The sequence below is a fragment of the Oppia nitens genome, unplaced genomic scaffold, assembly GCF_028296485.1.
Source record: "Oppia nitens isolate AA-2021 unplaced genomic scaffold, nextdenovo-longstitch-racon4-pilon3 scaffold1_pilon_pilon_pilon, whole genome shotgun sequence".
Lineage (NCBI taxonomy): Eukaryota > Metazoa > Arthropoda > Arachnida > Sarcoptiformes > Oppiidae > Oppia > Oppia nitens.
This window is the reverse complement of record NW_026533199.1, coordinates 6,120,573-6,145,000: the sequence shown is the minus strand read 5'-3', so window position 1 is coordinate 6,145,000 and position 24,428 is coordinate 6,120,573. Positions and strand designations below refer to the sequence as shown.

Sequence of the window (24,428 nt, the reverse complement as noted above, 5' to 3'; positions counted from 1 at the left end):
AGTCGATAACAAAAGCAATTCAGAGTTAGCCCGGGTTTGTATTAATTGATAAAATATGTCACAATTTAGGCATTTGATTGATAGGTTTATTAATTAATTATTAATTATTTGTCAACTCAGCTCTTATTGACTCCAACACCACCGCTCACACCTAATTGTAATCAACTAAAAGCAGTTCCCGTTTCTGTCATAATGAAAGCACCATCTTTTCAACACAGACATAAAAAACCCATTTCTCTAAATAGTGGGTTTCATGAAAATCAACCAATAATTAGTAGCAATTTATTTGCAAAACCACTAAAAGCTAGTCTCCCGAAACCCTCTACTTATTCATTAATAAAACCTCAATTGATTGCACCATTACCTGCACCTAACTGTTCGCAAATTGCACCTAAATCCGCACAAACTTTATTTTTGGCATCAATTCCTACATCTTACTCACAGTCAAACACGACAGTTATACCTATTCCTCCCGGAGTCGTTCAATTAGTTGTGACATCAGCACAACCAATGACTGGAAGTAATTCAAATATAAATGACTTTTACAAAAGTGGTCAATCATTTATCCTAACATCACCTCTTCCTTCATTTACACCTCATGTTAATCCATTGCCATTTCCAGCAACCAATTCATTAAATGTGACAAAAAAGACAATAATGGATAGGAGGCGTACATATAAATGCAATTATGAAAATTGCTCCAAAACTTATTATAAAAGTTCTCATCTTAAAGCTCATATAAGAACACATACCGGTGCGATACCTCTAATTTATTTATGTATGTATTTATTTAAAATAATTTATTTAATTTGGTTTTAGGGGAAAAACCATTTGTTTGCATTTGGGAGTCGTGTGGTCGACAGTTCTCACGATCGGATGAGTTATCTCGACATAAGCGGACACATACGGGTGAGAAAAGGTTTGTCTGTAAGGTCTGCGACCGAAGATTTATGAGAAGCGATCACTTGACTAAACACGTCAAGAGACATATGGCAGCAGATAATAAACGTAAAGCTATTGAACTAAACATTAGACCGTCTGTACCGATAATTAATCCATTGGTGACGAGTGTATCTTCTGTACCAATCACCACAAGACCTACTTTATTCATGATATAGACAATAGTTTTTAAAATTATATACATTTTTATTGTTTGATTCTAATTCATTACTTTCAAAATATTTTATGTAAATTGAGTTAAACATTCAAATTATGTACAAATTAGTTATATATGGAAAATATTGAAATGACTTATCAAATGAAAAATCAGTTCAATTAATGAGATGTATTAACCCATAATTAAGTAAATAATTTCCTATGATTTAAAGTTACGAAAAACTCTAACGAGTTTATCATAATATTGTTTAAAAGTTACAATCAATCCATTTTCATTGGTCACCTCTTCTTCAAAATTGTATTTAATTATATTTCCATTGATTGTACTCATCTTCATATTATTTATTGAGTCTATTATAGCATTTGGCGCACATATATCCCATTTTTTAATTAATGTGTTGTGGATATAAGCATCAGCCCTTCCCTCTATCACTTCAATTGTTTTATATCCAGAACCTGCCGCTGAAATAACATTAACATTTTTGTACTCTTTATCCATTAAAGAATGGATAGTTGTGTTGATATATCCGGCGTGAGATCGAGAGATAATTATTCGTAATGTTTCACTACTTATATCATTTAAATGTCTATTTTGAAGGACTGATTTAATATTAGTTGACACACCTATCCCTTTCCATGACCAGTATGTCTCTCCTTTAAATGGTTTATGAATAATACCAATAATAGGTTCACCATTTCTGGCCACACAGACCATTGTCGTTACGTATTGAGTCAATCCTTCAGAATATTCTTTAGTGGCATCTAAAGGGTCGACCCAAACAGTAAGTTCCCCTAATGGCACTTCTATACCAAACGGCAAATGTGTATACCGTTCATCGTATAGCAGTTCATCGCTTACGTAAATTGGTTTTATATCAATTGGTCTGTCCTCTGGTGAAGTGGCCTCTTCTGAAATGATCCTTAATCCAGGAAATGCTGCCGAAAGTGAGTGAACCATAAGTCGATGAGAGGCCATATCACCTGAACATTATTGTCAGACAATTAATAATTAATTTATATTAAAATGCTGAGTAATATACATCCTATTTGATAATATAAAATTCAAATATTTAATTTAATTTTAGGCACTTATTTAAAATTGTATTAAAATAATGGCAATAGCTTTCAACAAAAAAATGTCTTTCTCTTAACTGCAAAAAGTCGTATATTTAGCAAACGTTTAAATATAAGTCGAGACAATTGCAATCTTAACATTTAATTATTTGTAATAACATTTTACACAATTTTATATTAATTAATATAAATTGTAAATATCTAAATATTAACAGTTTCTTAAATATATTATCAAAAATCTCAATTTATTATTCAATATAATTGACAAAAGTTTAGAAATATCGATAATATATATCAATTAGCAAATTAGTGTCAAAAATATATTAATTGTGCAAAAAATTTAAAACTGTGAAACTTTTGATGACATTCTTTAAAAAATACAAAATAAACTTTTTCTTTGTCAGGACTTGAACTCATGGCTTTAGATTACATATTAAAAACTATATACAGTATTAATAATTTAAAATTCTGGTATTATTTTTCCGGCAATATATTTACACTAATTTATTATATTATATATAAAGTAATATTTGTCTAATTATATAATAATAATTATTAAATAAACGTTTGGACAAAAAGTATATTTAATTGTATGAATTGAATGGTTTGATCCAAACCTTGTGTCAGCACATCATTAACTCCTTCTCTGGTTTTGCCTTTACTTTTCATATGAAGAGTATTAGTATTGAAAACCCGGACCACCTCTTGTCCGCCGCCGACGGCCGCCATTATACCGGCTGTCAGTAAAGACACACATTTACCTCAAAATATATCTAAACTAATGTAAACAAACTAAACCTATTAATAATCTCTTGAGATCGATGTCTGCCGAAGTTAGCCATGAATTTGATACCAATTTGTCTTTAGTTGCGAGTAATAGATAATACCAAAAGACAACAACTGAAACAAATATTGCGATAATTAGGAGAAGAGCTTTAATATTGAATCTTATAATATATGGCCACATGTTATCTGACCATTGATTAGACACTATTATGACATTTATTTCATTTAGATATTAATACATATAATTGAAAACAAAATGTTTGTAAACAAAACAATCAAAATAAATATTATCGTAATTTGTGTCACTTATTACAGTATATACAGTACTACTACAGTATAATAGAAATAATAGAAATAACTGAACATTTTATTTGATTATTTGGATATAATGTAAAATAGGAGCTGTGATTACACCCTCTATTAGATTGAAACTTAACTATTGTGTTAACACTACTAAAGCTACATATTGTTAAATATATACAGTACATCCACAGTATAGCATACAGTTAAGTGAAAACACTAATTGATCAATAATAAGCACTTAATAGTTTATTAATTAAGTGCAAAATTAATTATTTAGAAATTATTAATTATGGTGTAATACCATTAAAATTTAGGTTAGGTTGCGGGGCGTACACCAGGTTAGGTAACACTAATTTACTATTACTTGACTACTATTGCTTGCTTTCTATGTATATGTTATACTGTATAACATACACAGTGTATAGTTTTAGTTAAACTAATATCCAATAGAGGGGGTATACACAGCTCCTACTCTAAATTTTGCCCGATTATTTAAAACATCAAATAACTTAATATACTTTTGAGTAATACTTAATATTTCATATATGTTATAAAGTTTGATTAAATAACATTTAACGTTAAATAATAAACGTTTTTCATTTAATTGCAAAATCATTGCATAAATATTAACAAAAATAAAATGATAAAAAATGTCTCAATTTTACTGATTTTGTAAAAATCCCATAAAATGTCGAAAGATTAACAAATCCCGAAATTCAAAGCTCTAAAAATTAAAATTCTTAGTAAAAAATATATTAAAAATATGATAATTAATTGTTAAGTGAAGTATAGATTTAATTATTATATTATATAAAAGTACACAAGAATTGTTAAAATATTAAATAATGTTATCTATTGAACGATTTAAACAATAAATAATATTAATTTGAAATGTTTTTTTAATTTTATTAACAATTAACAAAAATCTTATATCTCAAAAACTACCCATGATAATTTATTAAAATATTTATCWAAATACTCATAAAAGTATGGCATTTTAGTTGTTGTACTTATTTTTTAAGTAAGCAAACAAATGATGATATAATTGAAAAAACATTAGAATTAATAAAGCGATTGACTATTAACGGCTTATAATAAAAATGGCCAAAATGCTGCCGCAAAAAAAATTGAAATTATGTTACTGATAACAATAATAAAAAAATTTTAATGAGTATTTTGATAAATATTTGAGTAAATTATCATGGGTAGTTTTTGAGAAATCCAATTTTTAGAAATTAACAAGAAAAATGCCACATTGTATTATACACATTATATACTGTATTAATATTACTAAATATATAATATTAATACTGTGTTTATTATTATTTATAAAATAGTATTTCGTTTAATTAAAATAAAATAGTAAAACTATTATTACTCATTAAACTCATTAAAACTATTAAAAAATTATTAAACTATTTATTAAAATAAATACTTTTTTAAATTATTGTAGAAGTACTGTATAGCAGCTATAGTATATCTTATACATATAGATATTCATGAATACTATTATTTTAAATATTAAAGTAGTATTTTACTGTATTTAAAGAGATATTTTAAAAATAAAACATTTTAAGCAATTATATATTAATATTAATAACTTATATTTTAAAATATAATATGATATATTTTATGATTAAAAATCTAAATAAAAATAATTTTTTAAATAGTTATAATAATTATTTATAATTGAAATTAAAATTATATGAACCATTTGGTTGATATTTGATAATCACATTAATTTTTAAAAATTAAGATTATATCGGAAAAATAATACAAATAAATGAAATCTTTTGATTATAAATATATTTAAAAAATACATTAACGTTATATTTAATTATATTAATAATATGTTGTTTGTATAATATTGTAAATTACAATTTGTAATATATATTGTATTTAGAGATGGGCAAATAGAAAGTTTCTAGAAAATTTCTCAGGAATAAATTTCTATAGAAATTTAACTTTATTGTTATACTAAATTAATTAACTTTTTACTTTAATTAATAATTAAAATACTAATAATAATATTTAATTATTACTTATAAAATAATGTATTATAGATTCTATAAATTTCTCTTTTTCCAACACTAATTGTATTGTATGTATGTATGTATTGTTAGTGTATTTTTTGTTTGTTTAGAATTCTGTAATAAATATATAAAAATGTATTTATAATAAAATAAATGACTTAATAATACAAATATTTTATTACTATTAAAGGTCTTGTCTGAAAAATTTCTAAAGTTTACAATTTAATCTATTGACTAATAAGATTTATTTGTTAATATAGGACAACTACTTTTCATTTTATAGATTATGTAAACTTAATATTATTTCAGTTTTAACTTATAATATAGCAATTATTACAATAACAATAACAATACAATATAATACAATACAGTGCAGTAGATTGTATTTACAGTATTATATAATAAATACAATATTTAATACAAGTTGTAAGTTTGTAATACATCGTCAATACTATTCAATACTTTAGTTGTTATATTATGATCGAGTGGTCACTTATATAAAATTATTAACTTTCATTACATTTTAATTACATTATTAGAGTAAGTGATTTAAATTGCATTAATTTGATATATATCTTAGTAAATGGTTTATTATAATCTTAATTTACAATACAGTATTACAATAGACAAAAAATCTAATTTTATTTAATTAATTTAGAAACAATTGCCAGTACTTTAAAGATTAAATTGTAATTTACAGCATATTTAGTTTATGATTTATAGTAATAATTAAAATTTGTTTTACTTTTGCTATAATTTGTCAAAAAAAAACTTTATCCGTTGGAATTAGTGATTTATTTTCAATGTTTATCGCATATGAATGTTTGAAATTTAATAAATTTTATTTACATTATATTTTAAATGTTGTTTATATTTATCATATAATATATTCTAACTGTAAATAATATAATGTAGTTTATAATTGAATATTTGTTTTTCATACATTTTTTCTAGTTTGGCATACAATTAGAATTTGAATATGAAAATAGCATTGTTTAGTCAAAATATATGAAACTTTAAATTTTAAACATAAAATAACTATTTATATCATAAATAAATCATTAATTGGTACTAATTATGAGCTAAACACCAGATCTAATACTTAATTTATATCGTAGAGTACAATAAACGTTGAGATAGGCATTAGTGGTGATTATATCAGTGACATTCATACAAATTGAGTTGTCGGCTGTGTAGTGGACAGTCTGGACAACTCGGGAATCGGGTCGAGATCTCATATGAGAGTATGAGAAAAGTTAACTCTCAAAACATACCGTATGTCTGTAAATCCAAGTAATGGATAAAGTTTTTAACAAAAGTTTACAACAAATTAAATTTAGTTAGTTTTCTAATTTCTAAATAAAAACTAATTTAAACCTATATTCTAAAATAATTTACAATAAATTAATGTTTTTATAATTGATAGTAATATATGTTGTAAATATTTTTTAATACTTGTTTTATTTAATACTACGGTATTCCTAAACTAAAATGATTCTAACAGTACTAATAAAACAGTTAATTTACAACTAATATTAGCTCTAATAACTAGTAATAACTAATAACTGAAGCATACCTTAAAACTTTTTAATAAAATTAAACTAATTTTTGATTATTTAATTATTTAGTAAATCTATGTCTTAATTAATTTAGGTATACTTTTAAAAATTCTGTATAAATTACAAAATTATGATATCATAACAAATAAATAAATGTGCAATTTTTGGTAATAAATGTTGAATTTATTATAATTAAAAATAAAGTTTAGGTCGAAAATAAATTGTGAGTACAGGTAGGCCACGACAGGTCGGTGCCTCAAATAGGCACTGTTGACCTGCGATAGTATAGCGTGTATACAATGCTATGCATGTTGAGCACAGGCAATGTCAGTGAGTGAGTGAGTGTGTGTGTGTGTGTGTGTGTGTGTGTGTGTGTGTGTGTGTGTGTGTGTGTGTGTGTGTGTGTGTGTGTGTGTGTGTGTGTGTGTGTGTGTGTGTGTGTGTGTGTGTGTGTGTGTGTGTGTGTGTAAGTGTGTGTGTAAGTGTATGAAGTGTTGGCACAGTTGTGTTATGGGTTGAGCAGTGCCTGACAGCCTACGGGCAATGACCTGACGGCCTGTCGACGTCACCCGCAATGACCCGCCTCTCGCCTCGTAATGCAATAGAGGGTCAACACTGAACACTGCATACAACTATAGGTTAGCATTGATTGCATTAGAGTTGAGTCTCATTTGATTTGTGAGTCCATTGAAGGCATTACACAATACATGACTTGTTGTGTGTCTAATGCGTCGCACATTTCATGAACAGCACAACCATTTGGTGACCATTTTGTGACCATTTTGTGACCCATTGTCACCATTACTGTCATCACTACTCCATACATACACCAAACATCACGAAATGGTAGTCGAGTTAACATCAATAGTGGTTCCAAGTGGTGATCAAGTGAGACATCTTCAACATAATACTGTGGCCTTCATTGACTCTACCAGTGCTCCCATTGGAAAGGGATCTCTCTATATATCAACCGAAAGGTATGAGTATAACCCTAATAGCCATTTGAGTGCCATTTGTCTGAATTATAGTCAAACTTTTGTGTTGACCTCAATCTGCATGTCTTGAGTCTAATGAGATGAATGTTGTAATACAAGAGTTTTAGAGGAACGGTATGTCGACTGAGTAGTGAACCAGTGGTGCAATCAATGGCTCAGATGTCGACCTCATTATGAAATAGTGTTAAATAGTGTTAACTCTAACCAACTGTAAGCCATCCTATGGTTTATACTAAAGGAAAGCAAAAGTGACTCATTTTGAATGCATTTAATGACTTTAACTCTAATTTAGGCCAACATTGCAATGATTTGAATGATTGCAATGAATGTTAACTTTATATCTAATTGTTTTACATTTTCATATACAGACTGTTGTGGGTCACAGATAACGGACAGGGATTTTCATTAGAGTATCCAATGATCGCATTACACGCCATCTCAAGAGATTTAACTAACTTTAACAGTGAATGTCTATATTTGATGACTGAAGAGTCCAACGTGAGTGACACCGAGTCAAGTGAGTGATTATGTCTTAAACTTTGTGACAATTTCATACTAATATCATATATGTATACAATATATTGCTTATAAGTTAGTCAGTAATTAGTGTTAGATTTAATTAACTTTATTGTTGCTTATAATTGATACAAAATGGTGTGATTTGATGGGGAAATAAGGTTCAGAAGGAATTGCTTAACATTTAGTTATAATTGAATGCATTAATTATCTCTAATGATAATGTTTTCCTCTTTACCTCATATGATGGACTACTCATTGAACTATTGAATGTCTGGTCAATAGTTGGCACACCATTTGGACAGTGCTGTTAAAACAACCAGTTGTGTTAGCATTGATCACTACTAGAGTCATATCGATGCCTTCTGTCTTATTTCTCGACCAAACTAACTGTCCTCATGTGTTACTGTTGTAACAAATCTAAGATATCATATGTGGTTAAACAACACATCCAAACAGTCAATTGACTACAAAAATTTATTTAAAAAACATTTTTACGGAGTAACTGATGCTGTGATGACATCCAAACTCCAATACCTTATTCACAACGATATGGTTAACAAATTGCCTGAAAACGATACCTGTGCTACAAATTTGACCATTAAGTGTGAACCTGATAGTCCCTCTAGTGGTGGTGATAATAGTGCCGGTGAACCAGAAACTGAGTTTATTAGTGTTCCCACATCTCCAAGTGCTATAGTAGCCATGGGTTTAGATTATGACAACTCGGCTGATAATTCAGGTTCTGAATGGATCGGTAGAAGTCCTGGAGATTGTGGCAATGCTGATGACTCACCCCCTCCTACATCGAGCTCTAGGATTTCATTTTCAAATGTCAATCTTCATTCTTCACCACTTCTTAACCCAACTATTGATAAGAAAACGATTGAATTTTGTGTTGTTTGCGGAGATAAGGCTTCTGGGCGTCACTACGGCGCCATTTCTTGTGAAGGTTGTAAAGGATTCTTCAAAAGAAGTGTCAGAAAACAACTCAATTATGTCTGTCGTGCAAATCAAGACTGTGAAGTGACAAAACATCACAGAAATCGATGTCAGTTTTGTCGACTCCAGAAGTGTCTTCAAATGGGAATGAGAGCGGATCACTGTCAGCCCGAACGCAAACCATTAGCTCTTGAAGGCAGTGCTAGTGCTATACATGCAGTGATAGCGGCCGCCACTAACCAAAATCAATCTCTGCCCACGCGATCATTCACAACAACGAGCACTAACTCAACTCTTCCTCAGAGGCCAATACTTCCAAGAAGTGCTGATATATCGAGTATTTTTGACAACCAAACGGCTTTATCTATAATGGAAGCAACAGCCAGTGGGACCAACTCTGGCCACTCTATTCATACATCTAAAGCAAACGGGGATTTAAGTACATTAGCTAATGTTGTCTCAAATTTAATGGCACTAAAACAAGTGGCTGTGGCAGCCATTAATGCAAATGCGTGCAATGATAGGCCAGATATAAACAAATTAGTTGACAATACCGGTGGTAATAGTGATAACTGCAAAGAAACTAACAGTGCAACCGATCGACAAAACCTTATGATATCAAAAGCAGCTTTTGATATAATGGCTAAAATAGCTTCCGGTTCAAAGTCTAGTTCAGATCAAACGGCACTTCTTTTTGGTGCAATTGATGCCGTTTGTGGACAAAACAATGATAATGAAGACCTTTTTGAAATTGATGGTCCCATACTCACTGATCAACATTTTATATTCAATTTGACGCCCCCTATAGCCGGTGCTTCGTTTCTATCGTTACAATATATTTGTGAGTCGGCATCACGTCTTCTCTTCTTATCTGTCCATTGGGCGCAATCTATACCTGCTTTTCAATTAATGTCTATTGATGTCCAAACATCATTGGTTAGAGGCTGTTGGTGTCAATTATTTGTCTTAGGGTTAGCACAAACATCACAAGTAATGTCTTTGGCAACCATTTTATCAGCCATTATAACACATTTGCAAACAACTCTAAGAGAGGATAAATTGTCACTTCAAAGAGTTAAAGGAGTGACGGATCACATCTGTAAACTACAAGACTTTGTTAATTCATTTCAAAAACTAGAAGTTGATGACAGAGAATATGCTTATCTTAAAGCTATTGTTTTGTTTAGTCCTGAAAATGCAGGCATTGGTCTTATGATGAATTGTCGACAAATCGACAGATTTCAAGAAAAATCAGTTCGTGAGCTCAGAAATTATATCAATGAGACCTGTTGTTCATCAGACGAGGCCAGCGATAGGTTTGCTAAACTTATATTAAGACTTCTTCCACTTCGCTCATTACTGCCCAACATTACCGAAGAGTTATTCTTTTCGGGACTCATCGGAAGCGTTCAAATTGATAGTATAATACCTTATATATTGAAAATGGATGCAAACGACTTCAATGCAGAGTTCATGTCTTCTAAGACCAAGACATGCGACACATCGCCTCTTCATTCGTCATCAATGTCTTCAAAATTTAATAATTGACGCCTTCTTTCTAACGTTTTATTTTCATTACTGTTTTGCATATCTAATCAAATTGTTTTATATGTTTGTTTGAATTTCTTAGTTTACACTTTTCATCATTTTTAATAATTTTTGAATCAAATAATTAAAACATTATATTAAAGATTTAAGTCATTTAAAAAAAGTTATATTAAAATTATATAATATATAAATATGAGAATGTATTATTAATATTAGCAAATGAAATATATTAAATATTAGTTATTTTTTTAAATAGATTATGTTATTAATTGTACAAAAGTTGATAAATTTAGTTATCATAAAATAATTTTGTTGACATTTATATCGAAAATAAAGATAAATTATTTTAACTTTAAATGCAATAAATACTATTTTTACTTCCATTCAGCCGATGGCAGCGATTCCCGTAATAATGAGATCCGTTTCGTACCCGAAGACAAAAGTCAGTTAGATATCATGTTTAAAGCTATGTCTGAATGTCAAGCATTACATCCCGATCCCAATGACTCTATTTCTGAGGACGAAGAAGAAGGTGATGAAGAAGAAGGCGATTATAATAATGAAGAGATTTTTGAAGACGCGGATAACGATCAAACTAAAAGTAATGGCGACACCAATTGTGACGATACAGCAGCACATGTTGTCTATGATGTGGCTTCTGCTGAACGATCACGAGGTGTACCCCCAAACCTAATGAACAACAACTTGAATAATGCTACCAATGATGACGAACCCATGGAAGTTGTTGGACAGTTTGATGACGCAGACAATGACCAATAAATTTTGATTTAAATTACAAATCATTTAAACAAATCGTTACAAATATTGTAATCATTTGTTGATAATTGTCTTTTATATTTAAATTGTGTTTTTTGATTAAATCATATTTTGCTAATAACTTAATAACTATAATAATTTGTTTTCGATTTTTCTCTAATTTGTAAGTTATTTCAATGAAATTGCAATTAAATTAATATTAACTGCAATAATATAAGTATGTCTTATAATTATAATGAGTTGACAATTACCGGTAATAGTATTTATTTCAAAAAAAAATTGTCTAAAGTGTACTGGTTCAAAATTACCTATAGTTTACTAAATTTTTCTAATTTATTTAACTACCAGTAAAATTGAAAATAGTATTAAACGTTGTATTGTATTTACGGGTAAGTATTTTTTGTTTGGTTTGCAAAATATTAAATAAATATGAAATATTGATTTTTTGGTAATTTCCTAAATTTTATTTCAAATTACAAACTAAATCATTGATAATTAGGTCAATTTAAAAGTGCAAAAAATAGTTTTAAGTCACTATAAAAGTTAGTAAAAAATTGGAAAATAGTTACTTAAAAGGTATTTATTTTTAACGAATTTTTAGTAATAAAATTTTTAAAAACTTCATTATAATGCATACTTTAATTTTTTGATCTAATATTTTATCAAATTGTAATTTGTTTTAATTTAATATTATTTATAATATAAAAAACTACATTTATTGTCAGCAACTGTAATAATAAATTATTGTTTTTATATTCATTATAATAGTTACTATTTCTCTGAATTATGATTTATTTCTCTTCATGTTTTACATAATCGCTTTACTGTTATATACTGTACTATATATTATCATTTTTATCACAAATTGTGTTAAATTAAAATAATATTTTAGCTAAAAAAAGCAAAAGTTAACTAAAAGTTAGTAAAAGTTAATAACGACTTAAAAAGTTATTTATATGTGATATAAAATTTGTAATCATTTATATAATTTGATTCTACGATATCTATCGGTAAAAATAGTTAAATAACTTCAAATGTAAAACCTATTGATAAGTATCGCTAGTTTGACGTTAAGTTTGTTTGTACTGATAGTACTGTAATAATATAGACATTATTTATTGTATTTTTATTTAATACGAAATGTAATCAAAACAAACATTTTAAACACTATTGAAATCAAATGTTTCAAAACAATTGAATTGAATAAATCAATGTCTAAATTGAAATCCTCTGCCAATTACTTATATCGCCGTCGGCGACAACTTTATGACCAAATAATTCGCGTCAATCATTCGGGAGAGTTGGCCGCAGATCGCATATATTGGGGTCAATTTGTTGTCCTCGCAAATGATGACAAACACAGTCCAGTCATTCAAGAGATGTGGAGTCAAGAGAAACATCATTTGCAAGAGTTTGAAAAACTGTCGCTTAAGTAYAGGTGCCGTAAGAGTGCTCTCCAACACATATGGAGTGCCACCGCCTTCACGTTGGGTGCCGTCACTGCCGCCATCGGACCTAAGGCTGCAATGGCCTGCACTGTGGCCGTTGAGGATGTCATTTGCCAACATTATGATAACCAATTGAGACAATTAATTAATGACAATATAGACACAAACAAACACTTGATTGATACCATCAAAGAGTTTCGCGACGACGAACAACACCACTTCGACACCGGCATTGAGTTCGGCGCCAAAGACAGTATTGCTTTCAATGTGTTATATAACGTCATCTCAAATGGCTGTCGAGTGGCCATAAAAATAGCCGAAAAAATTTAATAACAAATGAATTATACCTTTAATGCATTCTTTAAATTTATTCAAATTTATCAATAAATATACAGTAAATTATAGTCAAAATGTRAGAAATATAAAATCAGTCAATTATTGTCAATGTTTTACAATTATGTTTAGTTAGTATTGAAGAATTTATTTGTAACATAATGTCAATTATAAAAAATTTCAATATATGTGATATATTAACTAAATTAATATTAAGATTATATAAATCGCAACACAAATAATCATTTAATCAAATGACAAGTTTTTTTGGTGCTTTTGGTGAAAGATAGACACGAATTGGTTTGCAAATGTCTATAACAAAACTATCTTCAGATTTAGTACTTTTGATTGCATTGCCTTTTGTTGAGGAAGAGATCCACGTCTGAGTGGCAGTTAATGTGGTTGAAGTGGTGTCTCGAAAGTCTAAAACTAGACTGATATCAACGGGACACGACTCTACCCAAACCCCATGTGATAAATAGACTGTTGTGTATAACCGATAGTTAGAGAGATTTGGATTTTGTTTGGATTCTATTAATCTAAAATCATTTAATTTTGGCAAAACTACTTGTATTTGTTGGTCCGGGTAATGGATCTAAAATAATTAAAATTCAATAATTCACTTCATATACAGTATATAAATATTAATAAAACTTACTTTAATTCTAACATATTTTATGTCAGATATATTTTCAATTATAGCATCAAATGGTAATCCAAGTATTAATCCTGCGGTAAATTTTAGTGGAGTGTCTGATTTACCGCTCGGCTCATGAATTGTAGCCGTAGTCATACAAAGTCTAACCAAATCATTGAATGTTTTTTCGTTTAGCATTATATCCTTTATAAGATATTATCGATTATTGTAAAAATGCATAAAATAATCTCTAATATAACTTTAAGTAAAAACAATACCAAATCAGATATCGATGAATTTGATGTCGAAAGAAATAAAGGCTTTAAAACTCGAGCAACAGTTCCTGGTTTTGGTTCATCTAATAAATTGATTTCTTTTATCATTTTGGATGTCAAAGAGTCTGCGGTTAGATTGTGGTCAGTCAACAATTTCTCCAAATAGTGAACTTCTGAAATAAATGCTTCACATAAAGCCAGTGCCGATACATTGCTTCCATGAATTATAGCAATCAATTGCAATGCTATCACTTTTAGTCGAGTTTCTTGAATACAAACCAATTGAATTGGATGTAAACCATAGAAACGATTTACCATAGAAAAGGTTGTGCTTAACAACTGTTTTAAATAATTATATATTAAATTAAATTAAAAACAATTTTTTGTCTAATACTTGTTGTATTGAAGATCTAAATGAACTCGTCTGAAGAGCTGACAAAAGGAAAGTATTGATCCAATTAGTGTTCGACAAAATCTGAATAATTTATATATTAATTAATTTAATTGATTTCATAACAAATACTGATTGTATGACTTACTCTACGCAAAGACATCTGGCATTGAAGATAAGCGCATAAAAAATTAGATGCGGCTAATAATGAAGGCTCCACTTCTCCCAAGTGCTGTAAATCTCTAAAATTAGATTTAATAACAAATATTAATAAAATTTATTCAAACAATTAAATTGTAATAATAATTACCTAATCGAATGATTAAGAACTGCTGATTGAATTTGATTAGAAGTGCTCTCCGAAGACATAACATTTCGGACTCTTTCAAAAATCCGTAACAAAAATGAATGCGATCGCGAATGACCTTCGTTTACATCCAACTGATCCAATTGATGATCGCTATCACCCGATAATAATGACAATTGTGGAACTAATGTTGGATATGTGTCCCTAAGATAAAAATAATGTTTGCAAATATGCTCTTCAAATAGGTCTGTCATTGTTGTACACTCTTTTGCAGCATTAAACACAACAATTAAAATTGCAATATCTAAATGATAAATATAATAAATTATTTATAATTACATTTAATATTTACAATTTAATGCATTTTATAGCTTACATCCGGTATCTTCAAGAGAGGTTTCCGGTAAATCAAGAAAAGGATGAATTCCAAGTAAGTCAGGAACGAGTGGTAGTGTAAGATATGGATGATTTGTTCCCAATTTCTTGAAGCACTTCCAAATAGAATTCATATCCTGTGGATAACGCTTTAAATTTTCCAATAGATTATTAATGCATGTCTTCAGAGTTGATTTAGAGGATAGTTTACAATTTGAAAGCATTGCGTGAAGTGCTTCTCGAATATCAATAGAAAAGTCCTTTAAAACGGGTAATATTATGTCGATTTGGTCTTCTCTTAAAACTATATTTCCTCGACTTATTTGTGTTAAACATTGAATTGCTTTAAGCCTAATGTCTTCAATTTCATCGTTAAACATATCAACCAAAAAATCGAGAGCTTGTAAAGCAAATGTTGGAAAAAGTTGTGCTAATTTCATAAGTGATTCAAGTGTTGCCATTCGCACCTCTAATTGTATTAAAAATTATTTAACATTAGAATTATTGATATAAAAATAACGGTTATTTAAAATACCATAAAATTCATCTTCAAGTCCATGAATGAATGCACCGCAAGCACCGATGTTCATGAGATTAACTGTGTCGGGACACAGCTCCTCATGAGGTGCGTCATCGGCCCACTTCTGACCACTAGACCACTCGCCCGTCTCATATGTCTCTCTATGTCTTTCATGTGCCGATTTCTTTTTCTAAATTTTTTTTATAGATTCAGTACAATAATCAGTTATAAATAAAATATAATAAATTAGTTTTTTTTAGTTTACTTGAATAAATAAAAAGAAATACATAAGAAATAGTTATAAACAATAATAAACATAACATAACTCACTCTTAGATTTGACATTAGCTTCTTATCTAAAGTCTGTTCCAAGAAGTTTACACTTATATGAGTGAATTGTCCCTTAAATTAAAAAATTAAATTATTATTATTTAATAATAAAAACAACGTGTTTAACATACAAGTAGTAATGCCGACTCTGCCCTCACATTCATAGACGGGTCGCTCATCATTGAACAGACTTTGGCAAAGGCATCGTCAGCCAATCGGATCTGTTCTGAGCCGTCGTTGACGAAAACCAAACTACAATATATTATATTATAAATCAATATAATATGTAAAACAATGTAAAACTATATAATAAGTATTAGTTGTCATTAATACCAATCTCCGTAGTGTTGACTTATAACTAAAAGTAGTCTAATAGCTGTAATACGGGCGCACTCGTAGTCATCGTTTAGTGATTCACAGAATTCACTGTAAAGACTTATATCTAATTTAACTCCTCTTTCATGAAGTCTTAACTAGAAATCAAATAAAAATATCTTAAAATTAACATTTCTAACGATATAATCATTATATTACTATAGAAGATAATGCTGTGGAGCGAACTCTTGAGTCGTGATAATGACTAAAATCTCTCAATAATTTAATAATAGCAATACATTCCATCTGAATGTGATTCATATCTGGAGACAAATGACTGTTCTTTTGATTAATTGGTGCAAAATCTGCTAATAATAATAAGCACTCGTTTTTAACGATATGATTACAACTATTTTGAAGCAAATTTTTGGCTGTCGTTACGATATTTAGTTTGTGTTGATAATTGATCTCAAATTTGTTGTCCAACTTATGCAAAGTATTCAATATTTCTGCCATTACTATATGTGACGACTCGTTCTTTAAAAGTGACAGTAAATCTTCAATCAATGAATTGATACCAAACACGTCTTCAATTAAATTAAAATTAGTGATCAGCTCTTTGATTGCCGTTATATAAGACATTTTGACAATTGAATCGCGGCTTTTACTCAATTTATGTATCACTTTCTTATATATTTGATGGCAATGGTTGGCATCCATTGAATGCCGACTTTGTCTTTGAAACAAATTGAATAACTCGGACACATTGACGGCATCACCGCTGCTCTTAAACAATTGATTAAGTTCTTCGTGAGTGTCTTGTGTGGTAAGTGCCGACTCATCATTGCTTTCATCCTTCTTAGACTTGCGACTCAATCGCAACTTTTTGTGTTTGTCTTCGAGAACTTGTTCCTGAAATGATATGTCAATGACAAAGAAGTGATTAAATTAATGACAAATAATATTCAATTTTAGTGGTCATGTCTGCCATACCTGTGTTGAAGAGTTAGCAAACTGTGCCAAAGCTCTCTTCTTGATGTGTGCGGCCATTCAGACAACTGTTATATTAATCAAATCAAACTTTTACTACAATTTATAATAACTCTATAATAAACACTAATTCAATTCAATTTGCAATTAATAGTTAATAACATTCAATACAAACAAACATTTCATTTATTCATATTTTACTTCATTTACTATTAATTTCAATTTGAAATGTACTGAAAGTCTTACATAAATAAAGCTTGAATTCGATACAAATTACAGTAAACTTTTAAATGTTAAATAAGTTTAAATAAATTTTTCAATTAATGATAAATACTTTATAATTATTTAGAAAATATTTTATATATCATTTGAATCGCAAACAATAAAAATTAGTTTAAAATTAGAATAACGTAAAAATCCAATATTTTTAGACCTAATATTCTTATCCATACTTAGCTTATCTAATCTATTAATTTATTTATATTACTAAATGTATGCACAAATTATAAGACAATTTATGAGACAATTAATGTGAAGCTCTAGGAAATTATGTAAATTTATTTCCCATATTGTAATAGTAATGATTGATTACTGTTTTAAAAAAAATTATTTTCTATACTGTGGTAATAAATGTGATATATGTTGCCATAACAACAGTTAAATTGTGATTTATTAAATTTTTAAAGAATATTCTACAGTATGTGTAAATATGTGCATACATACGGTAAAATAATTTTGTTTATTATCTTTTAATAACAATATATACAGTAATGTAAATTTACATTAAATTTTATACTTTTATAAAATATAGTTTATATTCAAATTCTGTATTTTCTTATTATTAGACTTTATTATATGTAATACCTGTTGGCATAAAATACTAACAATTGATAGACAATCTCGGCTTATAGTCTAAAAGTAAAATTTTTTAGGCTTTTAAAAGAACATAATTAGAATAATAATTATTTTTAGTTTCAATTAATAAATAAATCGATTTAACTATAATAGTGTATATAAATTGTTATTTTAACATTGAAAGCAAACTACACATTATTAGTCTGTTATCAAATGGGTTTTATTTATTTATGAGATAAATAATAGATTATAAAAATTTCATTATAAAGTATAACAAATTCAATCAAATAATATTACAAATGTTTTAATACAATTATTTTATATTAAATTTAATAAGATAATACAATAAAAGATTTTTTGTGCGCTAAATAATTAAAATGAATAAAATTATATACTATATATAGTTATGTAATGATAGGTCTATTAATATCTTCAGCGATGGCCACCGCTTGAAGTAATTTTTCAAAATTATTTTTACTCGAATTAAATTTATTGATTAAAATATGATTTGAATCAATGGTATCAATCAAATGACATTTATCTTTAATGCTTTGATTCACTTCTTCCTGTGCCCTCTCATATCGAGCCACGGCTTCAATATTTTGGTGAAGAAATCCTAAGCCATATTTGCGTCTCGGAGGACATGGCTTACGTATGTGATGGTTAGCGTCGGGCAAATCAAAAATGCCTTTACTCGTCAACATTTTTGAATGCTTTGTTTGTAAATGTCTTTTATATGTATTACGTGTCTTAAACCTGTAAATAACAATAAATATATGTTTAGACATAAATTACTTCAATTCAAACATTTTAGTTATGGTATACTTAATGAAGCAATCATTGCATTCATAAGGAGTCTCTCCGGTATGTCTTCTCATATGTTCCTTGAAATGCGATGGATGTCTGAAATTGCGTCCACACTCTTCACACACGAAACGCGATTTATTTAAGTGTATTAACATATGATAATTAAGACTATGTTGTCGAGTGAATGTCGACTTACACAGTGAACACTGAAAAGGCTTAACTCCTGCATGACTTCTGTAGTGATATATCAATGTTGTGGGCGATGTGAATGTCTTATCTATACATATCTTACACCTAAACGGACTCTTATCTGTTTGACCCCTATTTTTGACTCGAATATCATTTATGTATTGCAATGCCAGTCGTTTTAATTGYAAAGCATTTGTATTGAGAGCATCAACAACATTGTCATCAATTGTTTGACTCAATTCTGGTTCATTCAAACACATCTTTGAGTTGACTATATTATTATTATTGGATCCAATTTCAATTACTTGAGATATATTTGGCAAAATAGGTTCATAAATAAAAGGAAAAGCAGGTGTTGTAATCACTTTTGTTGAATTTAGACATTTCTTTTTTTTAGTCAATACATTCTCATTGAAAGTTTCAATGGGAATCAAATTGATATGCTTTGGTCCATCAAGTGATGTATAACAATGATCTTCATCACTGTTATGACTGGTTATTAAGTTTATATTCAAGTCATCACAATTCTGTTTCAAGACAAACATCGGTTTATAAGTTAACTCATTATTCAAATGTGTTTTAACACTTTCAACACTAGTTTCACTCATAAGTGTTTTACTTTTGATTGATTTATTAGTTTGTAAATCTGATCTCAAAATGTTATCAATCTTTGAATGACTATTAGTTGAATACAATCTTTTACCATCATTTAGTCTTTGATTTGTTGAGTCAAAACTTTCAGCTGTGAAGTTAGATTCAATACCATTGATGTGATCCAAGATATGATTTTTCATTAAAGTATAGACTCTGTCATCTGCTTGAGTGGTATGAAGAATAAAGTCACACTTGTTTGGTATCAAACGACACTTCAGTTTAAATATATGACGGTTTGAATCACAACTTAATTCACTATTTGATTCAACAAATATCTTGTCTGAATGTCCAACAATTTGATCCACATTTAAGACAGTAGTACTAATCTGTATGAAAAAATATAATCATTAAAAAAGTTAATTATCACTGCAATGACATTCACCTGATTGTATGCTTTGTCACTCTTGGAGTACATCCTCTGATTGAGTTGTTGTTCGGCATTCAATGTCTTGACGGCCACTTCGGCCAACATTCCGAGCAATCGGTTCGAGTCGTCACACGTGTCACTCATCATAAACTGTTGAATGACATCTCATTTATCAATAATTAACCACTTTTTCGGTGATAATATGGTTAACATGTAATCAAAATAAACATTCAAATGATCGACGATTACAACCAAAGTGTGTAAACATTGGCTCTTAAGTCAAGTGATGTCTAACACAACACTCTATACATTAATTACGACCACAACTGGGGGTCACAACAGTCAACGTAAGTGCCATTCAATACCATTGAGTGTGTCGTTAATGATGACCGACGGCACTGACCAATACTGACCACATATTGACCAACACTTACCATACAATCAATACTAATCATAGGATATTCAATGACAGACATTACTGGACACAAGTCATCAAATGTCATGTATTCACACAATCACTACAATAGACTAATGGCGTGCATCACGTGACCAAATGGCGCACGTATTGCACGTGTTGTTACATACAGTCAATTGCATTGTATATTGAATTTAATAAATAATACAATACTTATAATATAAATAAAGTTTCAAATTTATTCATCTTTTTAATACTATTGACCAATATTTCAATATTAATATATTACTGTTAATAATTGTTTGATATTATTTCAAAACTAAATTTATTTCAATAACACTTAACATAAACTATTTTATTATTTCTGAAATAAATATTTATAATAATAATAATAATAATTATATATATATATATATATACTGTATTTCTATTCAATTACAGGAATATCAATCACTTTTTAAACAATAATAACCTATATATAGGTTATTATTGTTTAAAAAGTGATTATATATATACAAATTATTTTTTAAACTTGTATTTTTAAATTTCAATCAATAATTTTTACAGTAATTGATTGAAATTTAAAAATACAAGTTTAAAAAATAATTTGTGAAATAAATAAAAATAAAGTTAGTTAACTATTAATTTACATTTGATTAACCAATTAGTCTCAAAACTAAAATATTAAAGTAATTACAGTAATTAAAATTGACGATAAATAGCAAACAATCATTGAATATAAGTTATATTTATATTATATAACATTGAAGACATCAACTACTGTATAATAGTGTACTTTACTGTATATACAGAATAAAACAATTGTTTTATAATTAATATGATATGAATGTTTGCAAAACTAAGTTTATATTATAAACTTTATAATATTGTTAAAAATCAAATATGCATTTATGAGATTCACTGTCTTTTTAGTGTCATTTAATGATCATTTGATATATCAAATTTAATCATCACTTAATTTGACAAATAAAATGATAATAATGACAAAAAAGACTATAATTTAGATAATTTTAATAAATTTCTGATCAGTGATTAAATTGAAAACTATTTGATAAACATTTCAATGCCAACCAATATATCCAATGATTTGTCACATAATATATGAGAGAATACTTTATTGACTGCACTAACAAACAGACAAACATTTGATTGACTTATAAGTCAATGAAAAGTAAATATTAATTAAATCACTTGAATTGATCCCCATTTATATCACCGAAAATGTCGACTATAGTGTCTTTGGTGTCAAGCAGTAAATGCTTTGGTGGTAAACAAGAGGTGTATAGCCATGAAAGTGAAGAAGTGAAGTGCAAAATGACTTTTTCGGTATATATTCCTCCGAAAGCATTGGACGGACAGAAAGTGCCGGTTCTTTACTGGTTGTCAGGCCTGACCTGTACGGAGCAAAACTTTATTATAAAGTCTGGTTTTCAGAGATATGCAGCAGAAGAGGGTCTTATAGTTGTTGGTCCGGATACGAGTCCGCGCGGACTCAATATTGATGGTGAAGACACAGATTATGACTTAGGGACGGGCGCCGGGTTTTATGTGGACGCAACTCAAGACAAGTGGAAAACCAATTACCGAATGTTCTCTTATGTTACTAAAGAGTTGCCTAAAGTTATTGAAGCAAACTTTCCTATCATAACTGGCTGTCAATCTATTTTCGGTCACAGTATGGGAGGTCACGGGGCTTTAATATGTGCCCTCAAGAATCCTGGTCTATATAAAAGTGTGACCTCTTTTTCACCGATTGCCAATCCTGTCAAAGGAAAGTGGGGTCAAAAAAATTTATCGGCTTATTTGGGTAGTGACCAAACTTATTGGCAACAATGGGATGCAACCTATTTGGTACAGAAATATAATGGACCACCACTTCATCTTATCATTGATCAGGTATTTGACATATTTATATCAATGTATTTATTAAAAATAATTTAAATTAGGGTTCAGCTGATCCATATTTGCACGAAGAACTGATGGTTAAGAACTTTGAAGACGCGTGTGTTTCTGCCAAAGTGCCAGTTAAGTACCAATTGCGTGATGGATATGACCACTCTTTCTTTTTTGTGGCCACTTTTATCGGCGAACATATTAAACATCATTCAACCATTTTGTATCAATCAATTGCTTAAATCAGTTATAAATCTTTGTAAAATTAATTTTTAAATTTTATAAATTAAGATATAAAATTGTGTCCACAATTTGATTATTTTTTGAATAAAAAAATAATAGTATAATATTTGAAAATAAAAATACCGTATATCTAGTTTTAAGACTATTCAACATTTAAAAACAGGATAATTTTGAAGAAAAATTATATTTATAAAATAATTTAAAATTTTAATTTTTAAAATAAATTTATTAATTGAGAAATTTTATAAAAAGCATATAACTATAAAATGGATCAAAAAGTTTTATATTAAAAAGTATTGAATTATTATATAATTGTTTGGTTTATATTTATTGATATATTATTATCGATCTGTTTATGCGACAAAAAGGGTGCGACTGAATGATTGTAATAACAAATTGTTGTTATCATTGGTTTATTGTTGAAAATCACTTGAAATATGAGTGATGCATATGTGGTGACCGAACAGCCGCTGACGGCCACCATTGCCGCCACTACTGAATCGACATCAATAGGTGTATCCAATTCAGGGATTGATTTACTTAATAATTACGAAACATTGATTGTAAAGCAAGAGCGCGATGTTATCCCGACTTTTTGGGAAAAGATATTTTGTTTCGATAGACTTAATAAATATAAAATCAAAGATATTAATGGAAAAACAGTTATGAATGCTGTCGAAGGTATTGGTGATGTAGACATCAATTCTGATAATAATAATWATTATTATTATATATAGAGGAAGAGGGTTGTTGTGCAGCCAATTGTTGCCGAAGAGGAGGTAAGTTTGAGATGAAGATTAAAGATAGCGGTGGCCATGAAGTGGTTCACTTGAAAATGAAGAATCAATGCTGTAATCGTTGGTGTTGTTTCTGTTGTTGTACTTATGAGGTAATAATTAATTTAATAAATATTAATAAAATATGAATAATATTCATAAATCATGTAAAGAAACTGAATGTCTATACGGCAAGTGATGGCAAAATTGGAAGCATTGAAGAGTCGTATGATTGTTGTCACAAACAGCTTAACATATACTCGGTGTCCAAATCGGATCCAATTTATACAGTCAATGGACCCAATTGTGAGTGTTTTCGGTGTTGTTGTGTGAAAACAACATTTTCTATTGAGAACGAGTCGGGAGAAGAATGTGGATCTATTGTAAAGAATTGGAGCGGTTTGGCTAAAGAAGCCATCAATTATGTCGACAACTTTTGTATTAATTTTCCACTAAATATTGACTTAAAAGAAAAGGCTATTCTTCTGGGCACTTGTATTATGATTGTATGTCTTTGTTTTATTAATAAATATATGTTTATATTAATTATGTTCAAAATTATGTATTTTTATCTCAAATTTTAGGATTTTATGTATTATGAAGAAAGTCCTAAAAAGGCAAAACACGATGAAGAMTGA

At 28.9% G+C, this 24,428-nt stretch overlaps 9 protein-coding genes across 9 annotated transcripts in view; 6 read left to right on the top strand and 3 right to left on the bottom strand.

The window, feature by feature from the left end:
- Positions 1-1,208, top strand: part of LOC128952921 (Kruppel-like factor 3) — a 2,551-nt gene extending 1,343 nt beyond the window's left edge. Inside the window, exons 2-4 of the mRNA XM_054298393.1 lie at positions 1-34; positions 121-754; positions 820-1,208. The exon at positions 1-34 is cut by the window's left edge and continues 260 nt beyond it. Of these exons, the coding sequence (XP_054154368.1) occupies positions 1-34; positions 121-754; positions 820-1,118 (967 nt within the window). The 3' untranslated portion in view covers positions 1,119-1,208. The remainder of the gene's footprint in view (positions 35-120; positions 755-819) is intronic.
- A 56-nt stretch (positions 1,209-1,264) lies between these two features.
- LOC128952922 (inositol monophosphatase 3-like) lies at positions 1,265-3,247 on the bottom strand. Its single transcript, XM_054298394.1, has 3 exons — positions 2,989-3,247; positions 2,808-2,927; positions 1,265-2,097 (listed from the first exon to the last, which is right to left on the bottom strand). The coding sequence occupies exons 1-3, from the start codon at positions 3,155-3,157 to the stop codon at positions 1,316-1,318; spliced, it is 1,071 nt and encodes a 356-aa protein (XP_054154369.1). The 5' UTR covers positions 3,158-3,247; the 3' UTR covers positions 1,265-1,315.
- A 4,090-nt stretch (positions 3,248-7,337) lies between these two features.
- Positions 7,338-11,652, top strand: LOC128966402 (methylosome subunit pICln-like). Its single transcript, XM_054313252.1, has 3 exons — positions 7,338-7,848; positions 8,235-8,383; positions 11,261-11,652. Exons 1-3 carry the CDS (start codon positions 7,715-7,717, stop codon positions 11,650-11,652), a joined length of 675 nt encoding a protein of 224 aa, XP_054169227.1. The 5' UTR covers positions 7,338-7,714.
- LOC128952847 (orphan steroid hormone receptor 2-like) lies at positions 8,698-10,979 on the top strand. Its single transcript, XM_054298301.1, has one exon. The coding sequence runs from the start codon at positions 8,815-8,817 to the stop codon at positions 10,870-10,872; it is 2,058 nt and encodes a 685-aa protein (XP_054154276.1). The 5' UTR covers positions 8,698-8,814; the 3' UTR covers positions 10,873-10,979.
- Positions 11,653-12,775: 1,123 nt separating the features above from the next.
- Positions 12,776-13,522, top strand: LOC128952849 (5-demethoxyubiquinone hydroxylase, mitochondrial-like). The gene has a single exon (XM_054298302.1). The coding sequence runs from the start codon at positions 12,861-12,863 to the stop codon at positions 13,425-13,427; it is 567 nt and encodes a 188-aa protein (XP_054154277.1). The 5' UTR covers positions 12,776-12,860; the 3' UTR covers positions 13,428-13,522.
- Positions 13,523-13,680: 158 nt separating this feature from the next.
- LOC128951706 (integrator complex subunit 4-like) lies at positions 13,681-17,789 on the bottom strand. Its single transcript, XM_054296961.1, has 13 exons — positions 17,574-17,789; positions 16,800-17,492; positions 16,599-16,738; positions 16,397-16,517; positions 16,266-16,337; positions 15,951-16,125; positions 15,417-15,884; positions 15,044-15,344; positions 14,882-14,975; positions 14,737-14,817; positions 14,346-14,681; positions 14,089-14,271; positions 13,681-14,025 (listed from the first exon to the last, which is right to left on the bottom strand). The coding sequence occupies exons 1-13, from the start codon at positions 17,628-17,630 to the stop codon at positions 13,681-13,683; spliced, it is 3,066 nt and encodes a 1,021-aa protein (XP_054152936.1). The 5' UTR covers positions 17,631-17,789.
- Positions 17,790-18,791: 1,002 nt separating this feature from the next.
- On the bottom strand, positions 18,792-21,034 carry LOC128952001 (zinc finger protein 615-like). The gene is made up of 3 exons (XM_054297323.1): positions 20,458-21,034; positions 19,251-20,401; positions 18,792-19,181 (listed from the first exon to the last, which is right to left on the bottom strand). Exons 1-3 carry the CDS (start codon positions 20,587-20,589, stop codon positions 18,830-18,832), a joined length of 1,635 nt encoding a protein of 544 aa, XP_054153298.1. The 5' UTR covers positions 20,590-21,034; the 3' UTR covers positions 18,792-18,829.
- Positions 21,035-21,889: 855 nt separating this feature from the next.
- Positions 21,890-23,139, top strand: LOC128951663 (S-formylglutathione hydrolase-like). Its single transcript, XM_054296909.1, has 2 exons — positions 21,890-22,774; positions 22,825-23,139. Exons 1-2 carry the CDS (start codon positions 22,100-22,102, stop codon positions 23,011-23,013), a joined length of 864 nt encoding a protein of 287 aa, XP_054152884.1. The 5' UTR covers positions 21,890-22,099; the 3' UTR covers positions 23,014-23,139.
- A 240-nt stretch (positions 23,140-23,379) lies between these two features.
- On the top strand, positions 23,380-24,428 carry LOC128966401 (phospholipid scramblase 2-like). The gene is made up of 4 exons (XM_054313250.1): positions 23,380-23,695; positions 23,752-23,903; positions 23,964-24,296; positions 24,375-24,428. Exons 1-4 carry the CDS (start codon positions 23,452-23,454, stop codon positions 24,426-24,428), a joined length of 783 nt encoding a protein of 260 aa, XP_054169225.1. The 5' UTR covers positions 23,380-23,451.

Coding starts and splice junctions, on each gene's coding strand:
- LOC128952847 (XM_054298301.1), top strand. CDS start 8,815: ATGTGGTTAAACAACACATCCAAACAGTCAATTGACTACAAAAATTTA.
- LOC128951706 (XM_054296961.1), bottom strand. CDS start 17,630: ATGGCCGCACACATCAAGAAGAGAGCTTTGGCACAGTTTGCTAACTCT. Junction 17,493..17,573: donor TTGCTAACTCTTCAACACAG/GTATGGCAGACA, acceptor ATATCATTTCAG/GAACAAGTTCTCGAAGACAA. Junction 16,739..16,799: donor CCACAGCATTATCTTCTATA/GTAATATAATGA, acceptor TTTGATTTCTAG/TTAAGACTTCATGAAAGAGG.
- LOC128966402 (XM_054313252.1), top strand. CDS start 7,715: ATGGTAGTCGAGTTAACATCAATAGTGGTTCCAAGTGGTGATCAAGTG. Junction 7,849..8,234: donor CTCTATATATCAACCGAAAG/GTATGAGTATAA, acceptor TTTCATATACAG/ACTGTTGTGGGTCACAGATA. Junction 8,384..11,260: donor CGTGAGTGACACCGAGTCAA/GTGAGTGATTAT, acceptor ACTTCCATTCAG/CCGATGGCAGCGATTCCCGT.
- LOC128952922 (XM_054298394.1), bottom strand. CDS start 3,157: ATGTGGCCATATATTATAAGATTCAATATTAAAGCTCTTCTCCTAATT. Junction 2,928..2,988: donor TCTCAAGAGATTATTAATAG/GTTTAGTTTGTT, acceptor CTTTACTGACAG/CCGGTATAATGGCGGCCGTC. Junction 2,098..2,807: donor TAATGATGTGCTGACACAAG/GTTTGGATCAAA, acceptor AATAATGTTCAG/GTGATATGGCCTCTCATCGA.
- LOC128951663 (XM_054296909.1), top strand. CDS start 22,100: ATGTCGACTATAGTGTCTTTGGTGTCAAGCAGTAAATGCTTTGGTGGT. Junction 22,775..22,824: donor TTCATCTTATCATTGATCAG/GTATTTGACATA, acceptor AATTTAAATTAG/GGTTCAGCTGATCCATATTT.